Raw genomic sequence first — 23715 nt, 5'->3', positions numbered from 1 at the left:
TGACATGCAAGCTTGTGTGTTGGAACATTTCTGAATTTTAGTATAGGCTGAGTTTGAGAAGTGTTAGCTGAATGTTTCATTTGTTTTAGGTGCAATTTCTGTTTTTCAATGGCAAGGTTTTTGAATTCAATAATGAGTTGTTTTTATTATGTTAGAATATTTGTCTGTATAATCATGTTTTAATTCTTGGACATTCTGTATAATATCATCAAGATTTTTTTTTAAGTTCTTCTTTTTGCAATATTTTTAACTTCATCTGCTTTTACATGATCATTTTTTGTGATTGCTCTTGCTTTTAGATTGATGGCCATTGTACTTTTGGGTTTTTGTCACTTGTGGAAGTTTATATTATGTAATTTCATATTATATTATATCATACTTTGTCCTGATGTTTAGACATTACTTTTATATACTATGATGTTAACTATAATTTTTTGTACATGTTTTGTTTGTAATGTAAATTGTGTTTTAGGTCTTTTGTAAACGAATGATTTTTCATTTGGTGTAAGTGAAATGTTAGTAAGATTTACTGTACAAGGGTAGATTCTGTGTGTAGACATAAATCTCTGTATGTAGTCTTATCTTTTTGAAGCCAAGTTTTAAAAAAACATTATACAAATTTTTAGTCAGCAAAATTTTTATCTGCAATATTTTTAAACAATTATACTTTGCATTTGATTAAAAATATGACTGTTCACTTGGCAAGTAATTATATTCACTTGTAACAGTAGCTTCTTATTTCACATGATCTGTATACATGATCCTTCTAATTTTAAAAGAATAATTAAGTTTATTCACTTATTTCAAACAGGGTCCCCACCGAATTTTAAGATTCATTTTTCTTGACTTTTCCTGACCAATTTAATCAAAATTTCCTGATTCTCATAATGGTTTGTATGTTATCATTTATTCTGCAAAATATAAATGTATTTTATTTTTTTAGGAATTTGTCTTCACAATGCTCAACGACAATGGTGTATGGCTTAGATTGAAGTTTCTTTGATTTGTCAATAAATTTCTTTACATCATCCAAAATTAGCAAGACTCATTCTAACCAATTTATATTATCTAACCATCTAGTCATGCAATATTTTAAAGGAAATTTATTATTTCCTGTGATTCAAACTAAATTCAGCACACCACATTGGACTATCATTAAACAAGAAGTAAAGATCTCTTAAAAAGATACGAATATTCCATTTGACAGATTCAATCCCTGTTTTCGTGGCTCTATTTACAACATGTAAACCACAAACAAGAATATTCACCAAATGCTTTCCTTTAGGACATTCATCTATCAGCTGATCACCGAATATTTTTAAAAAACTTCAATTCACCATCTATAGAAATTTGTAATATTTTGTTTTTATCTAGAGAGAAGATACCTTCTATGAAACCACTGAGAAGATGTTGAGAAGTGGACTTTCCCAGAAATATACTGTTATAATGCCTTATTCGTACTTCATTTGTTTCTGTATCAAAAAATTGCACAATAAAGTCCATTTGACCTCTCTAATTCATCATAAAAAACAAAGCATACCACACAATTAACACAAGAATGCAGCTGATTTTACAGAAATCCATCAAAGTATGGTGCAAGGCCATGATTGATCACATAAGAATTGCCAAGCTGGAATTTTGATGCAAGCAACTATCACGAAACATAATTTTAAAAGTTCCACAATATCTTCACGTGGACTTATTTCATACAAAATTGAGAACCCACATAATCTCCGCCTTAGAAACATTGTCTTTATAACAAAAAGAAGTAATTGTGTTGTCATTTTGCATAAATGAAATTGAGGATTCAAATGAATCATTTGTTGCTGAAATGCTATTACTCTGACCAAAAGATCCAGGCAAAAAACACAGATATATTACAACCACCATTCTCACAACTGTTAATCAAAGTTTTAGTCTGCTGAGTTAAGTACCACTGAGAGATTAAAAAGTTTTCAGTGAAGGTTGAGAATTCCTTATCCTAATTAGTTCATTATGCAGTATTTTTTTACTGTGTAAAGTCACTGCCTTTTGGCTCATACTTCCCAGTCCAAAATGTTTTTTACACACATCACAAAAAGCATGATACACATCTCTAACTCTTCTCAACCAACTGAATTCTGGGTGTACGTTTAAATCATTTAACACAATCTTTTTAGATACCGGTACCCATTTAAAAGTAATCAATTACCTAAAATACATGGTTGTTTAAAAGAAATTCCAAGCAGTCAACCTTTAAAAATTTTTTAATGGTAACTTTTTGTCAAAATTTCACCAGTGAAAAAATTGATAATTTATTAATAACTAACAATACTAAAACTTAATTCGGTAACAAAAATGCATTCCTCTGAAATTTTTTGCTATTTTTCCTTATTCTTTTCTAAAAATTCCTGACTTTTTCTGATCTACTAGTTACAAATCCAAATCATTATCCTAATAAATGTTAATTAAAATAATCACCTTTTTCGACAGAGTTCTATTCAGAAAAGACCAATGAAATTAACTATTAACAATGTCTGTTTGAGAAATCTTTCATAAATTATATTTAAACTGTTCTCTTTACCTTTATATCTTACTAGCTCCCCATCGCAGCTTCACCCGCCCTATATGGTTACTATTGTTTTTCGTAGTGGTCAATCTTTTAATTTTATGTTTATTAGTAACCGGAGACAGGTGCAGCCAGTCACACATTTAGTAATGGTAGCACCTCGTTGTATTGGTTAAGCCACAGTGCCTTATACCTTCGCACCCCTTAAAAAAATCAGAATTAAAAATCCTGAAAATGGTTTTTAAACATTGATCTGAAGAGTATTTGCGAGCTCAAATCTACTAACTCATTTACTGATTGGGAAAATTTACAATCATTGTTCAAAAATTTTTTTACTGTTCTTAATTTCCTTTTAAGGTTGAATTCAAAAATCTAGAAATTGGTTTATTGACATGAAGATTACACTCACCAAAAATCAGGTTGATTTCTTCATTTGTTACTGAAAAATTAAAAAAATAATAGGATTTCAAAAATATTCTAAAATCAATTTTAACCCTTGAAACTCGGAATGAAAGTCAAAAAATCTAGACATTGGATTTTACACGTAAGTCATAATTAATCAGTTCAAACCCAGATCACACAGTGACACAGACATTCACGGTTCACAATTCTTTAATTCGATTCATTAAAGTCTGTGCTTCAATTGGTAAACCTTCACTATTACACTTTCTTTTTTTTTCAAAAGGAAATATATCCTAAAACCTTATCAGTTATGCTAAGAAACATGGGTAAAAATTTTGTAGCAACAGATTGGGTAGTTTTCTCGTTAATCCAGAACAAACAAAAACCCTCTTTCTCTTTAAATAATAGCATAGATTCATTACATAAGTAAATGTACAGTATATTTTCATGCATAAATTATTCTTTTCAGACACGAATTCATTTGTTAAACCGTGAAACTGGCAAACCAGTAGCTAATTTTTTAACGGATCCGTTCTTTTATCTACATATAATAAACCAGTATGAGGAAAATGGACATTTGGTACTGGACATTAGCTGCTATAAAGATGCAAACATGTTGGACTGTATGTACATAAAAGCTCTTCAGGTAAAAACAAATTTTACAAAATTTGCTATCATTAATATTTTACTATAAAATTTCTGAAACTTCACTAAAAGGTTTCATTAATGACACTGAAATCTTCAAAATGTTTACAATAGATTAACTAAATTCAGGATTCAATTAATACATCCATAACTACTTCTATAAACATTACATAAATGTAAAATTGAAATAATGAATTAGGAGAAATTAGTATTAACAACAGTTACATACTCAACGAGTTTAAATGGATTATTCAATCAACAACCAGTAAAGACAAATTAAATGCACAAAATCAATTAATAAAAATAACCTCACAAATAAGATTATTCTACTTGCAAAATATTAAAACAATATAAGAGTGTAAAAATAAGTGTAACAAATTTTGACAAAATTTCAGTTGACACAATAAGCACAAAAAAATGTAAGCAAAGATTTTGCAACATCAGAACAAAACTCCACTAATCTACAGGAAATCACTTTCCTCTAAGATTAAAAGCCCTTTAAAAAAAAATTATTGCTCATGTGTGTGCAATTAACAATCAGGATAATACTACGTTCATATAATAAAACTAATTCAAAAAAATATGAATATTTTTCTTGGTATATTTAGTTTAATGTTGATGTTATGTTTTAAACATAATAAAAACAATATAAAACTTATTTCTTATGCAAACTGTAATTATTTTTAAAACTAACAGATTAAAAAAAAAATAATAAAAATTAATAACCTCACACAACAGATCTAACTTTTCTTTTCAGATCAATGCTCCTAACCTGTTGAATTATTCATTATGCACAGTGTAATCTACAGAGACAGGAAACAATAGATCCAACAATAACTACATAATTCTTTTAAAACAAGTTGATTTTCTCGCACAGTGAAAATTTAAATACTGAACCCGTGTTCCAAACACAAACAATATGCCTGTATCTGAATAAAAAAAAAATAATAAAAGCCAAAGACTAAACATCTGAAACTAAAGGAAAGGAACTGGTATAAATCTTACTATTTGCTGCATAAGTTGAAATTTACAATATATATATATATATATATATATATATTACATTTATGAATTCATATTTACCCAATCACAGTCATCAAATTACTATAATTTTAAGGATGAGAGATGAATTTTGAAGTATATGGAAAATAACTAGCAAACCAATTTTTGAAACCAAGATCTTTCAAATGAAAAACTTATGTGCTATTACTCCATGGCAATAATAGAAATATGCAATTTGTTTCATTAACTATCAACAATTTTTTTTTTCAAATAAAACATTTATTTATTTCTAGGCAAAAATGGAATACTCTGTTCTTATAGACAGAATTAAATTGTCTACTAATGTAGCAAGTATAATACTATTATTAAATAATGACTGTTAATAAGAATAACACATATCTATATATCTATTCTGTAACTTCATGTAACTTATTAAAGCAATCTTAATAAAAAAAAATCTGATGTGGATACCACATAACTTCCTTGTATGCCTATTAAATTACATATACAAATTTTTTTAAATGAAAATCTGTAAAATTTTATTTCATTAATAACTTCTGATATTTTTTTATTTTTTAAATAAATAAACACACACGCGTGCGTGTGTGTGTTTTTTTTCTGACTAAAAATATCTAAAAAAGAATTTCTAGATTTTTGAAATTTGACTTTGAAAGAAAGGAAACAAATTTTGAACAATGACTGTAAATTTTCCTCATTTCCTACTATATTAAATGAAATATTCACTAGATTTGGGCTTGCAAATACTCTCCAGATTAATAATTTTTATCTATAAACCATTTTTGAGTTTTTTTAATTTCATCTTTTAATGGATACAACGGTGGACAGTGGTTGAGCCACTGCCACTGTTACTGTAAGTGCAATGTGACTGATTGCACCTGCTTCTGGTTACTTGATTAAAAAAACATAAAATAAAAAAAAATTTTTTAAATGAGAACTGAATTATTGTCACCTCCTATTGGTGTTTATCAGGCAATGCTAAGAAGTGGACAAAATATACTTTTACCTGGACAAAGGGTGGATAACTAGCTATAACTAATATTTTTTAAAAGGAGATCGACTATTTTGAAACCCACATTCTTCAGATAACTCAAAGTTTTGGGACCTTAAAACTATTGCACTGAAGAAATCACAATGCGCAGATATTTTTATAAACTGAACAGGCTTTAATTTACTATTATTATTATAATGCTTTATTATTCTGAAAAGCATGAGTTTAATGAACACAGGGGAGATCCGGGGGGGGGGCAGAGAACCCTTGCTAGATGGCCTGACCCGCTAAATATCCTCTGACCATAACAGGAAATGCAAGTAACCAAACAGCATGAGCAAAACCACGATGGGGATGCTCTAGAATATATATATATGTGTGTAAGTGTATGTGTATATACACACACAAATTCATATTTTGGAAATAAATTAAATTAAAAAAAATTACATAATAACATAACATGAGCATATTACATGTTAATTTATTTTAGTTACCTATTACACTCATTAACATGTTTAATTTTTCTAGGAAGTAAATAAAAACATAAATTATGCAGAAATGTTCAGAGGGCGACCATTAAGATTTGTTTTACCACTATCTCCTCCTGCAGGAAGCTGGGGAACAAATCTTGTTACATTATCAGGATCTAAAGCAACTGCATATAGGTTTATGGATAACAACATATTCGTATGTCCAGAACTTATCTGTGACCTGGGCTGTGAAACACCACGTATTTATTACGAAAAGCATGTTGGAAAACCATATCAATATTTTTATGCAATTTCATCGGATGTTGACTTGGACAACCCTGGTACGGTAAGTAACAAATTATATTTTATTCCAAATAAAAATATTTCTGGTTTATTCATAAAGATACAAATAAAATCCATGTGGCTACTAAAATATTTACATTTAAAATATGTCTAAAAAATATTTTTTTGGGAAAGGTGTGATATCCAACAAAATTTATAGGCCTCTGATGTTATTTCTGGTTATTCGCAAGGTCTTTGAAAAGGTTCTGTATCTGCGTATAAATGAGAGGTTAACCTCAAAAAGTTTCTTGATGGAGAATCAGTACAGGTCTCGTCCCAGAAAGGGTACAGAGGACACCACACTCCATGTGATAGTGTGATAACAACCAGTGAGACAGAGTATGTCCTGGGAATTTTCCTGGACATTTCCGGAGCATTTAACAATCTATGGAAGCCTTCTGCTATTTACCAACTCCAAAAAAGAGAGTGTACTGTAAGCGAATTGCAAGTTATGCAAAGTTACTTCAGTCATCAGGATGTGCTGCTCCATGAGGTTGACAAGACGCTGTCTAAGGGATGTCCCCAGGACAGCATGTTCGGTCCATTATTGTGGACCCTTTAAAAGTTATCGGGACATATTATTAAGGGCTCAACGCCTAATATTGTTAATAGTAACGAGTGGTTATCGTACTATTTCACTGGAGGCAGTCTTGGTGATTGCAGGCAATAATAGACTTGATTAGGTCTGTGAAACAGCAATGGTTTGTTGCTAAGAAGTCCGGTGAGTTGACTTTGGACAAAGTTCAAGAAATTAAACAACATGGCAATCCCTTGTGGCAGGCCTGATGGGATGAGACAGATGGTGGGCGTTATATGCATGATCTCTCTCCAAATGTTGTTGGTTCGCAGGATGCCTCTTGGGTGCATCCTATTCGATATCTGACAAAATTTCTTTCCGGCCATGATGCTTTTCGGGACAGACTGCAGAAATTCAGCCTGGTAAATTCTGGGATGTGACCTCAGTGTGGACAATTGGACGACACCTAGCATGTTGTTTATGAGTGATCGAAATACAAGTTAATGCGTACGGAGACAATCTATCAGCTTGATCTTATCAGGTCGACATGTAAACTGGAGCAGCCAAGCCAAATGGGCAATAGTGAAGAGTTTTGTAGTGTACTTAGCAAAGGAAAGGTTGCTGAGTGAGTTCTGCTTGGATTTCTCTTTTATTCTATTTTTGTTGATGTTTTGTTTTATAGATTATGTTTTTGTTGTTGTTCTTATCCTTTGTTTTGTGTCAATGTTACTATGTTGTTATTGTTCTGTGTAATATTTTTATGTTTTGTGTTGTGTGTTGAACTCACTTTTACCTTCTACAGGTAGGTACTTCAATTCCTTTGTTTAGTTAGGTATTTTCACTCTTGCTTAAGACTCGGTGAGATGTGTTTTGTTTTGAGTTCATTAAATATTAGTACATCGATGGGAATAACACTTGTGGCAATCACATTGGTCCAAGGTGGAATGGAATAAGTCAAAAGCCAATGTTTCAAAGATGAACTCCAGTAAAGCCCATAATGGCTCAGAATGGAGGGGGTGGTGGAGGGTGTCTTCTCCTACAGGGTCAAGATGTATGTAGAGCTCATTAAACAAATTTTTCACTAATTAAGTCTGATAATAAATATTTTCCCCCTAATGTGTACATTGCAATCCATTTAATTAATGAATAACAAGAAACCCCCTCGGCCCAATGAGATGAGGATATATATGACATGTAAATGAAGTGTAGTCTTGTACAGACTCAGGCCGACCATTCCTGAGACATGTGGTTATTTGAACCCCAACCACCAAAACACACCAGTATCCACTGTCTAGTTAAAAAAAAATCCATGTAAAAGGAACTGACTTACTAGTATCCGAACCTCAGAACCACTGACTTCAAAAATCAGCTATTAAAAACTGATTAGCAATGACAAGTTAACCACAGACCAGCCCTGTGGGCTTATAATAAATTTAACTTTAAATAATTAATTTGAACAGTTTTGGATTAATTTTGTAAATTAATCCAGAATTAATTTCAGTCAGGAAATATTCTAAAACAAAGAAGCTTTCATCTTGTTAATGATGTAAGAAATTAAAAAACTTTAGCACTGCACAAACCTGTATGCAGATCAAACAACAGTGGTTTTTTTTTAATGCTTCCTGAAGGACACCAACATATTCAGCAACATTATGATAAAAGCAAAAAAAAATCATGAGACCGATTAGAAATGAAAAGATGTATGAAAATATTGCATTTTACCTGGATTCATTCTCTTGTTTTCAAAAGATCATCATTCGATTTTGGATCAGTCAAAAGTTTAGTATGGAAGATTCTTCATGAAAACAAGATATAACCCTACATCAAGAAATGACAAAAAATAACACCCACAATTGGGTAAAACGTTGCACAGAGGCACAACTAAAATTGAAAGAAGATACAAATTTATTTTTTAGTTTTTTTTTTTTGATGTATTTATATACATTCAGAACAATGACCAGGTCAATGAACTTAATAAGATATATACATGCAAAAATCTAAGTGTACATATTATATATTACCATGCATGGTACAAGTCATGTATGTACCATATAATCATAGAAATTAAAAAGTATTTTTACAGTAGAAATAAAAAAGTTGTAGAGTTTTACAATGATAAATAGTAGTACAACACAAAAAGTAATATTTTCACACTTATCACCAAACACACACATCATTATTAGCTAATAATGGACCCTATGCTAAAAAAACATTACACAAAGTTAATGGTTACCCACTCAAACATATAGGCAACATGCTTCATAAAATACAGAAAAAATCTGGTGACAAAAGTACATGATCACTTTCAGAACAATAAGCAAATATTAAAACTCTTACAGCAACAAACAAAATACTCTTAGGTGGCAGTGTTATGATAAACACAACTACCCACGAGTATAGATATTAAACTGCAGTAATTGTACTAAATACTACATCATATAGAATGGAAAAACATTCATCCACAGGTTTAAGAAATACATACATACACTAGCATGCACTATGTAAATCAGTAGAATCAACTTTGCAAATTACCTCATAGATGCAGTACCACCTAAAAATACATTAACTATAAATGCAAATTTTACACAGCAAATTAAAACCAGTTCTCTACTATGACATTTTGTCAAGATATTCAATGAATCAAGAAAAATTTTATTTATCTCTTAATCATTATGCTTAATAAATTTAATTTATTTTATAAACATTAAGTTTTAAAAATCTTTTCTTTTTAGCTCATTAAAGTTGACACTGTTCAAAAAATAACAAAAACATGGTGTGAAGATAATATATTTCCAAGTGAACCAGTCTTTGTTCCTTCACCTAATACCAAAGTAAGTATACAACAATTAAAACTTTTAAAATCTTAAAAATACATAGTCACTTCCAAAATTTAATAGTGAAATATCAGCATAAAATGGAAATAAAGAACAATATTTACTGCTTAGAAGCTAGAGTGAATAAGGATAACTGCTAAATTAATGGCCTTTGATACAATTCTTAACAATGTTGAAGATTTTTATGGCGAGATAAATTTTGTTTAAATCAAGAATTTGTATCTGTGAAGTAAAGACTGGTTGAATATATTTACAGTTATATGTGACTTGAAATGATAAATGCTCAGGACCTGTATTAAGCACGCACAAGAATCTGTTACTCGAGTTTGTAAACAAATTGTTAGTAATAATTCAGAACATGTCAAAAAAGAACAGATAACTTATTTCACAGGTAAAATTGTAAAAATTATTCTAATGCAATTAATTATTCAAACCAAGCCAGTAAGATTATGATGGTGTATTAGATATCTTCAGTTTAACGTCAAATAGTAACACATTAGTTCACACCACATCATATCAGATCCTCAAATATATATATCTGATTCTCAATTAGGGAGTTTCAATATCTTCTGTGAACAACAGATGTTCAAAATACCAAGCTTTCGGTTTATAAACTTGAATTATCAAAAACTGGAGATTTATATTTTAAAAGGTATTAAATGTTTAAAAATGGAGCTTTTATAAAAAATTATTAATTATTAATAATATAATGAGGACCAAATGAGGAAAAAGGGATACAAGGCATGTTTTTAAAGTAAATACCGTTTTAAAAATCCGCCGCTGCTGCGCTGCGATCAGCATTCCACACATGCACACTGTGTACCCACATCTGTTGGCAAACGAGACGCCATTATGGAAATATTCGACTGTGTTTACCTTTGTTTGTGAGTATTTAAAATGCCTCCGCTGATCGAGAATCCCGCTGACTGTGAAATACATGGTGTAATTTGTTTTGTTAGTGCTGAAGGTGTGAAAGCGGTTGAAATTCATTGTCAGATCAATGAAGTGTATGGAGAAAACTTTACGAGCGATGGAATGATACAAAAATAGGTAAGAGCTATTAAAGATGGCCACCAGAATGTTCATGATCAGGAACGTAATGAACGACCTTCTGTCAATACTGAAGATTTGGTACAGAACAGACGCTTTACAATTTCTTTGCTATCTGAAGAGTTTCCTGAAGTTTCAAGAAGTGTTGTCTATGAAATTGTGACCGAGGGCTTAAATTATCAAAAATTGTGCTCATGCTGGGTACCGAAAATGTTGACTGAGGTGCACAAAACCAAACGTTTAGGCAGTGTGTTGACTTTTCTTGAGCAGTATAATGTAAAGGGTGATAATTTTTTAAGCCAAACTGTCACAGGCGATGAAACATGGATGGCCTACATTACACAGGAATCAAAGGAGCAATCCATGGAATGGCAGCATTCAACATCACCCAAGAAAATGAAGTTTAAGCAGACAATTTCAGCCCAGAAAATAATGTGTACAGTATTTTGGGACAGGAAGGAGGGGGTTGCTGGTGGAGTTTTTGCTTTGTGGTGACACAATTAACTCTTAACATATTGCGAGACCTTAAAAAAACTGCGCCGTGCAATCCAAAACAAAAGGTGTGGCATGCTGAGTAAAGGGATCCTTTTGATTCATGACAATACCCGTCCACATGAGGCTAATCAAACTCAAGAACTCATCGCATCATTTGGCTGGAAACAACTTGATCACCCTCCACACAGTCCTGATCTAGCGCCAAATGACTATCACTTGTTCCTGCATTTGAAGAAACAACTGGGTGGTCAGGCAATGAGGACGATAATGGTGTCAAAGCAACCTTGTTGCAGTGGTTATTAAGTCAGGCGGCAGACTTCTATGATGACGGTGTTCAAAAGTTGGTTGCACAATACGTCAAGTGCCTATGTAGAAAAGCAGATTACACTACAGACTTTTGTGTAAATATAAAATTAAGAATAGTGAACTTGTTTTTTTTTAAATTTAAAAACAGTACTTACTTTAAAAACATGCCTTGTATATATAAGAACTGTACAGCAATTGATTAAACTCTGTTATACAAAACTATTAATTTTTAATGATAAACTGGAATAAATTGACTTTAAAATAATATTTTTTAAACTTTCATCATAACATGTGCAATTGCTCTTGTTCAGCAACTAATAACAATTATTAAAAAGAAAAATAATTAAAGAGATTATTTTACAATAACTTTAGTTTGCATATTGGTTTGCCAACAGATGTTAATAATTTTATATAATTTTCCTAGTAACTGTGATGGGCAGCATCATAAATTCATTTAATTTATTAGGTGCCACAGATCAAAGATATTGTACATTTTGCATTATCCAAATGCACAGTTGGACTACTGTACTATAAAGCACTATTTGGAACAAACACAGATTTCATCATATTATTTATCTGCTATGATGATTGCATAGCAAATAATATGCATAAATGGTTAATGTATAATGAGCAAGAGGATAAATAAAATTTAGAAAATTATTTCTCAGGTAATTTTAAAACTCCAAGTAGTTTTTAACACCCAACTTTCTCATTTTTATTTTACACAACTTTTATAATAATGAAGTGCTGCTTCTGAACGCATTTCTCACAAATTAATGTAATTTGTTTTCCGGGTTAAATAAGCATCACACAACAAAAAGTAATAAAATTAAATGAACAGAATTTGCTTAGAAAACTCATTATCATAAGCGTGAAATACCAAAATCCCCAAGCATTACTTAACCTTTAAATGCAGAAAAAATCTTAAATCAATAAATCTTATTTATAATTTATATTTCAGTCTGAAGATGATGGAGTAGTGCTATCAGCGATGATCTGGACAAATGGAATGGAAAACAAAGTAGGTCTATTAGTTCTGGATGCAGTGACATGGACAGAGTTGGGAAGAACTGAATTTATAACACCCACTCCAGTTCCAAAATGTTTGCATGGATGGTTTACAAGCAATTGTTAATGTGTTTTTATTCAGTTAATAATAATTTAATTATTTAAATAAAAATTAAATTACAAATATAATTTAACATAGTTTTAAAACTAGTAATTAGATATAAAGAAAAGAGACAATAAAAATAATATAAAATATAATAATTAGATATAAGAAAACTAATTAATGATAGAAAACCAATAAGTCATCAGTATTAAATCTTGCAGTAATATTATTTTTATTCCTAGAACAACCATGAATTAACATAGGAACTTGGTTCCATTTGTATTTTATATTTAGCATATCTTCATTTTAATGCAATGACAAAATTTTAATTTGGTTTAAAAATAAAGGTCATGAAAATTAAATAATCAAGACAGCCAGAAGATATCAAAAGGCTGTAAAACTTTATTTGCAATTCTACTGCCACTAATTACTTAAAACTAACAAGTTTCAGTTGTTACAGGAAACCTCTAGTCTGGAACTCAACAAAATTATTTGGAGTATCGTAACAATTAATTGAATTTTTTTAAACAATTAAGTATGAATTCATCTAATTGAATTCTGTGACTTACATGAACTAGTTGAAATCTATAATTTTTCACTGAATTATCAAAACTCTAATGACAGAATATTAGACCAACGTGCTAAAACAATTACAATGAAGCAAAAATGATAAATTTTACATGATGACAGTTTTTACCTACTTGTTCAGAAATTAGCTACTTAAACTGTACTAAGTAAAACATTTTATAACACTGAATGTATATAAATATAAATTTATATATATTTTTTTGTTTGTGTTTCATTTTTTATACATGGATTATTAATATATGGTCATCCATACCCATAAAATAATAATTAGAAATTGGGAAGTCCCTATAACAATAAGCAAATTATTCACACTAATCATACTAGTAAATTCTATAACAAAGTTATGCCGTATAAAAAATGTTTAAAAAATTGTTACTTAACTACAGGATTTCATACTTACAAGGAATAAATATCAAAATGAATTGTCCACTTTTTGAACAATACATACTATTTACTATATATAATATTTACTCAATGATATCTTATCATTGAGTAAATATGATGGTGAGCATATTTACTCAATAATCTGCACAAATCAAATAACAAATATTTAAAAAAAGCACATACTTCGACCATGAAGATACAAAAAGTAACCTAAGTACTGAGTAAAATGTAGAATAAACAAGTGCATTAGTTGCAATGACTCTTGAGCAAAAAAAAATGAAGTTATTACGAGGGTAGTTTGGAAAGTAACCACCATTTGTCTATAAATAAAAAGCCTGAATAGATAAAAATATTTTACTATATACAACTTAAAAGTACAATTTTTAACTATTTTTCAAAATAATCATCATTTGTCATAGCATTTCACTAATTTAAAATACCTTCTTCATAAGATTCAGCTGCCTGGGTACCTAGCTAACTTTTCATGGCATTTTGAAGTTTGTCGACATCATCGAAGTGGTACGACGCAAGCAGCTACTTTAGCAGTCCACTGTGAAACTTAGAAGAATCTTAGGTGAGTAATTCAGAACAAATGTAGTAATATGCTGCAATGAGGTGTTGTTTTTTTTGCTTAACAACACTCATCTTCACAGTGCTTGAAGAACTCAAGAACTTCTGAATCAATTCCAATGCAACATTTTTGATCATCCCCTTACAACCCAGACTTGGCACAGAGTAATTTTCAACTCTTCACTCATATGAAGAAATGTCTTGTGTTACAGCATTTCAATGATGACGACAAACTTCAAAATGCCATGAAAAGTTAGCTAGGTACCCAGGCAGCTGAATTTAATGAAGGTGTTTGTAAATTAGTGAAAATCTATGACAAATGCTTGAATCTAAATGGCAAATATGTTGAAAAATAGTTAAAAGCTGTAGTTTGTATATATAATAAAATATTTTTATCAATGCAGGTTTTTTATTTGTAGTCAAATTGAGTTTACTTTCCAAACAGCCTTTGCAGAATGACTATATCTCACCCAAAGTGAACACCACATGCATAAGAACCAGGGCAATAATTCTTCGTGGCCATCAATTATTACAGCCAATATAGATGTCCATTATTATCTATAATCTATTAATGACTGATACTCTTAAATATGACAGTATATGCAACACCAGTAAATACAAAATTATTAAGGAAATATATTTTTTGATAACTCAATTTTATTTATACAACTGCTTTTCTTATAATGGGTAGCTATCATCTTCAGACTGATTCGAGGTAAAACATTCTAGCATCTTAAATAAATGTTAAAATAATTAAAAGATTAACATAATAGTCTATCAATTTTGCAAAAACTTAATGATTTTTAAATAAATCTCCAAATAGTACTCATAACTCTGCACATGTACTTTGAATATAATATTGCAAGAAAATTAATTATAATTAATATTCAAATGTTGTAATTTAATTATTTTAACGTTTTTTAAGTCCTAAAAATGTTTAATATTTTATTTTGAGATGCTCTAATGATGATGGCTAGTTGCCAATACCTCTTTACAACTATATTAATATACCAGTTCAAGTTATATTTTTTGTCTTGTCAAGACAAAATGCAATAAAATATACAATTTCAAGATAATATAGAATCACTGATAATATAAAGTATATACTAGTAAATGCTCACGGAAACAATAAATGCAATACAATCTTAATTTGTGTATGAATTAGTTACACTCTTATCTAATATCCTGTTCAACCCTTAATCTTTCGATTAGTAGAATAACACCTATAAGATTAGTTCTCAACCTTTTTTATTCAGTTTAAATTTTCACTGGCAGTTGACTTAAAATAGCTTCTTTATTCATAAACCAAATTTGAAGTTTGGAAATTTCATTCTATTCTCAATAAACCCACATTAAAGAGCTGATTTTAATAAAAAGTACTTTCAATTTTGTTCAAGTATGTCAATTAAACATCCGTCATAAATTATATTTTTCAGTTTAATTCATCTGAAATAAGCAACACATAAGCATATGCAGAAATGCTTATGCAAAAGTAAGAACACATAACACATACTACTAATTAAGACTATAAAACAAAAGCATACAGTATAGTAGACTATATGCCATACAACATTACAAAATTACATTTATAATGGTTTTTGGTTATCAATCCAAAAATTATATTTATAAAACAAACCAATTCATTTTTTTTTATATGAAAGAATTTATGAAGTTAGATGTCTACAATGTACAACATGATTTGTAAGTAACCCTCAAAAATTAGCATAACACCAACCTCAAAAATAACAAACATCTGATGACATGCTGTTAAGGAAAAGTGAGGAATAAAGTAAATAAACAGTTGCTTATTGCTTTCTTCACTGAGCAAACATATAGCATTCCAAGCCCACCTTAACACAAGATTTACAATACCTTGCGATACCCAGCAAGTACAATAACCCAGCATTACAAATAACAAGTTCAACCTACTATATCACAGAAAGTTACTGTATAGTAAAGACTACTTCTGTAATAAATGAAATAGGTACAGTAAAGTAACAAATTAATGGACCTTTTCTGTTATGAAAAAAAATGCATAATATACACCAGCTCAACTGAGCAAGTACTGGTTCTAGTAAATGTTTTTATATAAAAAGAGATAATATCTAATAAAGAAGTTCATAATCTGAATTGAAAACTCCTGGGCTACAAGGAGAATGTAAATTCAAAACAGAACCTCTTAAAGCCTAATATAACTATATCTATAAATACTTATATAATTTATATCTATTAAGTATAAAAATGCACTTAGATGGTTACCGTACTGAAGGAAAAAATTATAATCATTCATATAACTATTGGTTCATTAGACTTTTCAGGTCCACCAAAGTATTTATAAAAAATTATCATAACATATATTATCATGTAAATCATCATTATTGATTATATCATGTAAATGATGACATCATATAGCACTAAGAACAATTACCAAAGGAAGGGTGAAGTCCTCTAAATTCATACATAAAAACTAAGATCTTACAACTTTCTACAAATGACTAAATTCAAATAACCTGTACAAATCTTTAAAAAAATTATACAATACTTTCTTGAACATAAGTTAGCCAAGTTCAAAGTCAACTGTATAAAGTGGATAAGGCTCTTTTATCAAAATTAAACTTCTTCTATTTAATAATAAATTCTTAAATAAAGGTAACTGAAAAAAATTTCAAATAATTAACATCTAGAGAAATGTTAAGGTATTTTATTTAATAACTGAAACAAACTTAATTAAAAAAAAAACAAATATAATAATTCAATCAACAATAACGACATAAAATCAAACTTTGCAGAATTCAAAAACTTGAGCTGAATTAATTACGTAAAGTAACAATCACTATAAAATTAAGAAAATGAACACATATTAGACACTTCTCTTTATTTTTCTTGTATATCTGGTCTTTTGTGAGTTCCATCACAGAATGGTCTATTAGCTGTCTGTTTGCAGTTGCATAACCAATAATCTTTTTCTTTAGCAACTTCTAGCCTCACAGGTCGCAATTTAATTTTAAGCTGTGGTTTTTTATGAGTGCCGTCGCAAAATGGCTATAAGAAAACATAAAAAGAAACAAAGTTAAAAGTTTTTTCAGGTAAAAATGAAATTATTAAATTTATAATTTATAAAACTAAGAAATAACATTCATATCAAAAGAATATGATAACTTTAGAAAAATAAATACAGTCACAGGGCTGTACAACTTACTTTAATTAAAAACTGAATAACTACGTAAAAAAAAAATCTAATTAAAGTAAATTACTAACACAAATGTAATTACCATTATACGTATTACATTTTCCTCATTACTTTTTACAATTAAAACTTTATAGATCTTGAAATGCTCTTCAGAAGTACATCATATACTACATTACTCTTAAAACAACACAGTCGACAAAGATATACAGTTAGTGATACAAAAAAAAATAACTAGAAACAGTTAGAAATTACAAAACTTTGAATGAGCTGTAACAGTGTAGTGAAAATAGTGGTTTTATAAAAAAAAAAAAAAAAATGTTATGTCTACCAAGAGCTGAGATAGAATTTTTTTCAAATTGACACCATATTGAAACCAAATTATCAGAAAAAGGGGTTTTAAAGTGATAAAATCGACTTTTAGATATTAACTTTTTATTTTTGGATCAAGTTATAAAATGCTAAATTTGCATGACTAGGAAAACAGACAATTTTTTTCAATTGGTAAATTCAAGTTTTTTATGACACATGCTACAGCAGTAATTGAATGTTTCACAACTTACTGTTGTCTTCATCCATGTACCATAGTTATATCATAATGTTTTAAAAACATTCACATATATTCTTAGATGAATTATGTTCTTTAAGAAGTAATGTTAATCTGCTTCAGAAATGGACAGGGATTTTAATTACATATTTTTATTTTATTTAATTTGGATTAACTGATTCTGAATACCTTACATTCATTGGAATCTTAATGAAAAAGATGTATCAGTCCAAAATCCAAAGTTATAATGTTATATGATTATTCAGCTCAATACATTACAATCATATCATAGTACACAATAACAATGATAAATGAATGATTAGGCTTTGGTTTCATTTTATTCATTTAGACCCACGTATAAAAAATGAAAAAGTGAATGTAAATATGTTTATGTTTACGTGCACGTAAAAAGTGCATGTTTCATGTTTATTCACTTGATTTGGTTGCTTCTCCTTAAAAGTTCACGACAAAAAAGTTATAAGTTTAGATTTCATAGTCATAGTCAAAAATGTACATACTTAATATATGAAAAATCTAATTTTCCAGTATTTCAGTAAGAAACAAGTGAATAAATTGCAGGTAACTTATAATACCTGGATAGTTATCTTGTAAGTGTTATCATGTGTATTTAATCACAGTGAGCTTCCAACCACAGAGATGATGTGAGTCTATGGAAGCATATTGTTTCGACCTATCATGAAAGTGTTATAGTTAATGATGGTTCAATGGAAAATCAATAGAAATTATCACATTCTAATTGACAATTAATATTTTCAGAATCAGAATAAACTGCATTTTTTGCAAAAAAAAAAAAACTGCACAAAATGAAACTGAAACTGCAAAAAATGCAAGTGAAGGGGTCCACAATGTTAAAATTCATGGCATAAGCCTATAATGTAATATACTGTTCTTACCATAGGTACTACTTACAAGTAAGTCTTATTTAAAATATTATAGTATAGTACTATGATATACTGATGTATTGCTATCTAATTTGTAACATTTAACATTATGACTGTAATTTTTATTAAATTTATAATTCAAAACCAAGAAATAAATAACATTCATATCAAAAGACGAAATGATAACTTTAGAAAAATAAATACACTTAAAAATAACCCTTAAAATAAATATTTATCAACATCTTCAATTTTATTCAGGGTTGCCTCCTCATTAGCCAATTTTAAAATCAATTTAATGTACAGAAAATAAAAAAAAATATTATCATACCTGAGTTTTACTTTGACCACAGGTACACCAATAATAAGTTTTGTTTGGAATTAAACGAACTTTAAAGGGTTTTTTATCATAAATAAGACCGAATCCACTTTGTAAATGGGCTGAATGAAATTCACGTATTTCATTTTTTGGAAGTTCAAGGTCTTCTTCCTTTTCCTCTTTTTTAGAACAGAAAACCTAAAATAAATCCACAACATAGATATTTAAAATAAAATACAAAAAACAAACCTCATTAAATTAATGTAATCATTTTTCATAAATGCATCTTAGAAGTGGTATTTTAAAAAAACCTTGTTAAGATGTAGAATAAATAATATTAAAACACATTACAGTATAAAGACATTCTAAAAATAATATTAAAAAGAATGCAAGACTTAACTACCCTACAACATATAGTAAAACAAGCTAACAAGAATAATGATAATAGTTTACCTAGTGTCACCGCTTACAAAATGATAAATCCAGAATGGTTTATAGCCAAAAATCACAAATAAATTAACTTTATTTCAAGTATGTATTTTTATAATACAAGAACAATAAAATGTGGGTTTCACCAGTTTTTTTTTTTTATTTTTTATATTTTCTAACAAGTACTATGGTATACAATATCAGTAACATTATTTCAAAATATAACATGAATAAAATCAAGAAAACAAAACAATAAAGTTTTCAAAAAAATTATAATTATACAATAGTTAAAACATATTTTATGAGCAAATTACAAACTGTTAACATATTGAGGACCAAACATTTATTTTGATCACAATTTAGTAATTATGAAATGTAAATTGAAGTTTAAGAAGCTAAAGGAAAAATCTGCAAACAAAAAAAGGGATATATAATGCAAAGAAAAAAGGAATATAAGAATGATGCAAAATTTAAAAAAAAATAAATGAATAAATTAAATAATTATAGCAGGAGTGGAGAAATTATACAGTCACGTGATATTTGGCAGAAAACCTTAAATAAGAAATAGGACTTACAGATGAAGGCAGTAAGCAGAAAGCAGATGAAAATTGATTGAAGGCAGAAATGAAGCATGATGAAAGCAGAAAATTGTATAACAATATAAAAGATTCAATTAATTATAATCCTGTAGAAAAAAATAATAACAGGAAACATAGAAACATAAGAAAAAAAAATTGGGGTAGGACCACAATGTAATGTGGCCTCAAACTACAACATAATATTATTAAAGACCCAGACAAAATATCATTATTAGGAAGAAAATAGGTAGCTGATAGGTACAGGAATATATAGAGGATAATTCTGGGGAAAAATTACCTCGTGAAATGTAGCAGATGAGAAAATTAATAATTTCTGAGACCACCTAAGAGATTTATAAGATCATGGTATTTAGTTATGATATTAACTTAGCAGGGCCCAAAACAATTTAATATAAAAAGGAACTGATGACAGCATGTCTAAATTAGTATAAGTTTCAATAATAGCACAGTATGACAGGCAGTACTGACTGGGAGAACTAGAACTGAATATGCTACACACATTAAATGAAAAACTTGTAAGACTGAAGAAATACCTTCAGATTTCAATAAATTTTTTTTTTTTTCTACAAAAAGGCGCATGCAGATAAGTGTTATTACAAATGCACTGTAAATTTAAAATTTCATGTTTTCAAATTATTAACTAGAAGAAATTATAGGAGAGAATAAAGGGTATAATAGATGACCAATTAAGTTTTAGAAAAACCATTGTCACACAAGAAGCAATTTCAACCCTTACATTAATTTTAGAAGGTACAATGAAAAAACAAAGCTATTTGTTTTTTTTAATTCTAACAAATTATTGGAATATGTAGTTCTTGTAAGAAGCAGTTTATAATGAAGAAATAGTAGATTCCACATTATACTGTTTCACATTATAAATATTGTTAAATATTAATATTGTTTCACAATATTAATATTTTTTCACATAATAAGAGAGGTAGAGAAATTTATTTGCATAAATATCAAGTAACTACAATAAAATTAGAAAATGAGGAAAGATAAGCTAAAAAACAGAGAAAATTAAACCATAATCTAATAATTTTTACTGTACCTTATTTGAAGCTACATTCTATTTACCCTAAATTACATTTATAATTTTAATACTTCATCAGACATCTATTATTTTCTAACATTAGATCAATAACATTAAGGAAGACAAGAAGAATAAAATAACATTTAAAAATTTAAGACCCTTACCAAGAATAATACGTGAGAGGTTAAAAGTCACTGCCCTAACTGTTACTTATCAGCACACCATGTAAGTCTGGTTAAGTTAGTGTGCAATAGTCTGTTTCATATTTTGCTTTAAGGCTACAGTATCCAGCTTTATATAATCTGAACAATATATTTCATTATTTTTTATATATATTACGTTTTTTTGTTTTAGGAATCAGTTTTAAGTATTTTTTTGTATATCCATGTATGTTTTGGATAAATATTTTTATAGTACTATACAATCTCCAGATGACATGTAAGTTTGGAGCAGGTTGCGGATCATGATTATACTAGGCTGAAAGTTTTTTTTTTTGGTTTTTGCATTAAGTTTGTATATTAGTTTTCCTTACACTTGTTAATGGGTTAATTTTTGTGTACGTAAGGTCAATTAATTAACCCACTGGGTTGGTCTAGTGGTGAATGCGACATCACAAATCAGCTGATTTTGAAGTCAATAGTTCCAACATTTAAATCTTAATAAAGGCAGTTACTTTTATACAGGTTTTAATACTAGATTGTAGATAACGGTGTTCTTTGGTGGTTGGGTTTCAATTAATCACACATCTCAGAAATGATTGACCTCAGAATGTACAATACTACACTTCACTTACACTCATACATATAATCCTCATTCATCTTCGAAGTAATACCTGACTGTGATTCCCAGAGGCTAAACAGGGGGAAAAGGGTCAATCAATAAAGGTTTCAATTAACCACATCTCAGGAATGGTCGACCTCAGACTGTACAAGACTACATTTCATTACATTCATACATATCATCCCCATTCATCCTCTGAAGTAATACCTTAGGGTGGTTCCAGAGGCTAAACAGAAAAAACAAAGAAAAAATCAAGAAAACGTGTTTGCTTAGTTTTTTTTTTTGTTCAGCAGTAAAGTTCAATATATATTGTGATTTGTTAAGTACAGTTATTATTGTTCACAGTGTCTTGCTTTGTCTATACACAATATGCTCTCATAAGTGAATCCAGGTCAGACCCTACTTTAATGCATAAATTATGTTCTGGGTATGCTTGTTGTTTTTTCTTGACGTTTCAATGAAATTTTTGCTTAAATATTGGGAACAGAAGATCACTAACATAGGTCATCTAAAAAGCAGATCATATCAGTTCAGTTTAAGTAAAAATAACAAAATATAAAAAATTTATATAATGCAAAATGTAAATAACAATTAGTTAGTTTTCTTAATCACTATCACAACACTGTATGTAACTAGATTAAATCAAACAACTGTTTATTTTTTTATCAAAAAGGAAACATCATCAAGATTACGAAATAAAGAAAATTATGCTGGCTTGTCTTTATAAATGATAATTTTACTATAACATTTACATACCATATTTTGAAGGGCAATTTTATTTTTAATTAAGTTTGTCCATTTTTGTATTTCAAAACAACTATATTTTGCATTGAAATAAATTCGATTACTTAAAACATTCATTATAACCTCAAATTACCTAGACCGGTGAATGAACGATGTGTATTGTATAATTCGATACTCAGATCGACAGCTACGATGACGAATGTAATACTTATAGTTCGACCATCCCATCTAGATGACGTATTTGATCTCTTAAACACCATACTGGCTTTTTACCCAGCCAATAAAAGACACTTAAGTTGAATATTTATAGTTTCATAATCAAGAAGTCTTAGAAAATATATTATACTTACTCCAAATGAAAGTTTGTTTTATATTAATTTTTAAAAAAAACAACTCATTTTGGCAGCAAAACCCAGTTTTTTTTCTTGTTTTTGATCTTGATAACACGCATTCTATTTTTTCTTTTTTTTCTGTTTTAGCCTCCGGAACCACCGTAGGTGTTCAAAGAATGAATGAGAATGATATGTATGAATGTAAATGATGTCTTCTTGTACAGTCTAAAGTCGACTGTCCTGAGATGTGTGGTTAATTGAAACCCAACCACCAAACAACAACAGTATCCAGGATCTAGTATTCAAATCTGTATAAAAGGAACTGCCTTTACTAGGTTTTGAACCTTAGAACTATCTACTTCGAAATTAGCTAATTTGTGGCGACCAGTTCATCACTAAACAAACCCGGTGGGTGTTAACACAAATTGAAAAATAAAAAGAAAAATGTATATATGTATGCCTGCGTAACAGATCGTGGTTCTGTTATGTAGATAAATTTACCGTAGCAAATATCGCTTATTGTAAGCTGCAATAATAAAATATGTAATAATAAATTAAACTACTAGCATAACA

At 29.1% G+C, this 23715-nt stretch overlaps 2 protein-coding genes across 4 annotated transcripts in view; one reads left to right on the top strand and one right to left on the bottom strand.

The window, feature by feature from the left end:
• ninaB (neither inactivation nor afterpotential B) overlaps window positions 1–13483 on the top strand; it is a 51516-nt gene extending 38033 nt beyond the window's left edge. For 2 of the 3 annotated variants that reach the window (XM_075382067.1, XM_075382065.1), the window contains 4 exons: window positions 3420–3596; window positions 6135–6422; window positions 9668–9766; window positions 12582–13483. In XM_075382067.1, the coding sequence (XP_075238182.1) occupies window positions 3420–3596; window positions 6135–6422; window positions 9668–9766; window positions 12582–12755 (738 nt within the window). In that variant the 3' untranslated portion in view covers window positions 12756–13483. The remainder of the gene's footprint in view (window positions 1–3419; window positions 3597–6134; window positions 6423–9667; window positions 9767–12581) is intronic. The other variant, XM_075382068.1, reaches the window with a different exon arrangement.
• Window positions 13484–16958: 3475 nt separating this feature from the next.
• LOC142318370 (uncharacterized) lies at window positions 16959–22990 on the bottom strand. The gene is made up of 3 exons (XM_075354954.1): window positions 22823–22990; window positions 19238–19423; window positions 16959–17315 (listed from the first exon to the last, which is right to left on the bottom strand). The coding sequence occupies exons 1-3, from the start codon at window positions 22925–22927 to the stop codon at window positions 17148–17150; spliced, it is 459 nt and encodes a 152-aa protein (XP_075211069.1). The 5' UTR covers window positions 22928–22990; the 3' UTR covers window positions 16959–17147.
• Window positions 22991–23715: the final 725 nt, after the last annotated feature.

This window comes from Lycorma delicatula, chromosome 1 (genome assembly GCF_047948215.1).
Source record: "Lycorma delicatula isolate Av1 chromosome 1, ASM4794821v1, whole genome shotgun sequence".
In the NCBI taxonomy this organism is placed as follows: Eukaryota; Metazoa; Arthropoda; class Insecta; order Hemiptera; family Fulgoridae; genus Lycorma; species Lycorma delicatula.
This window is presented reverse-complemented; position numbering and strand designations above follow the sequence as displayed.

What these genes read in the sequence shown, in the direction of transcription:
- LOC142318370 (XM_075354954.1), bottom strand. Translation starts at nt 22,927, where the DNA reads ATGAATGTTTTAAGTAATCGAATTTATTTCAATGCAAAATATAGTTGT. An exon ending in AAATTGCCCTTCAAAATATG is followed by an intron (nt 19,424 to 22,822) that starts GTATGTAAATGT and finishes GATTTATTTTAG; the next exon opens with GTTTTCTGTTCTAAAAAAGA. An exon ending in GTGGTCAAAGTAAAACTCAG is followed by an intron (nt 17,316 to 19,237) that starts GTATGATAATAT and finishes GTTTTCTTATAG; the next exon opens with CCATTTTGCGACGGCACTCA.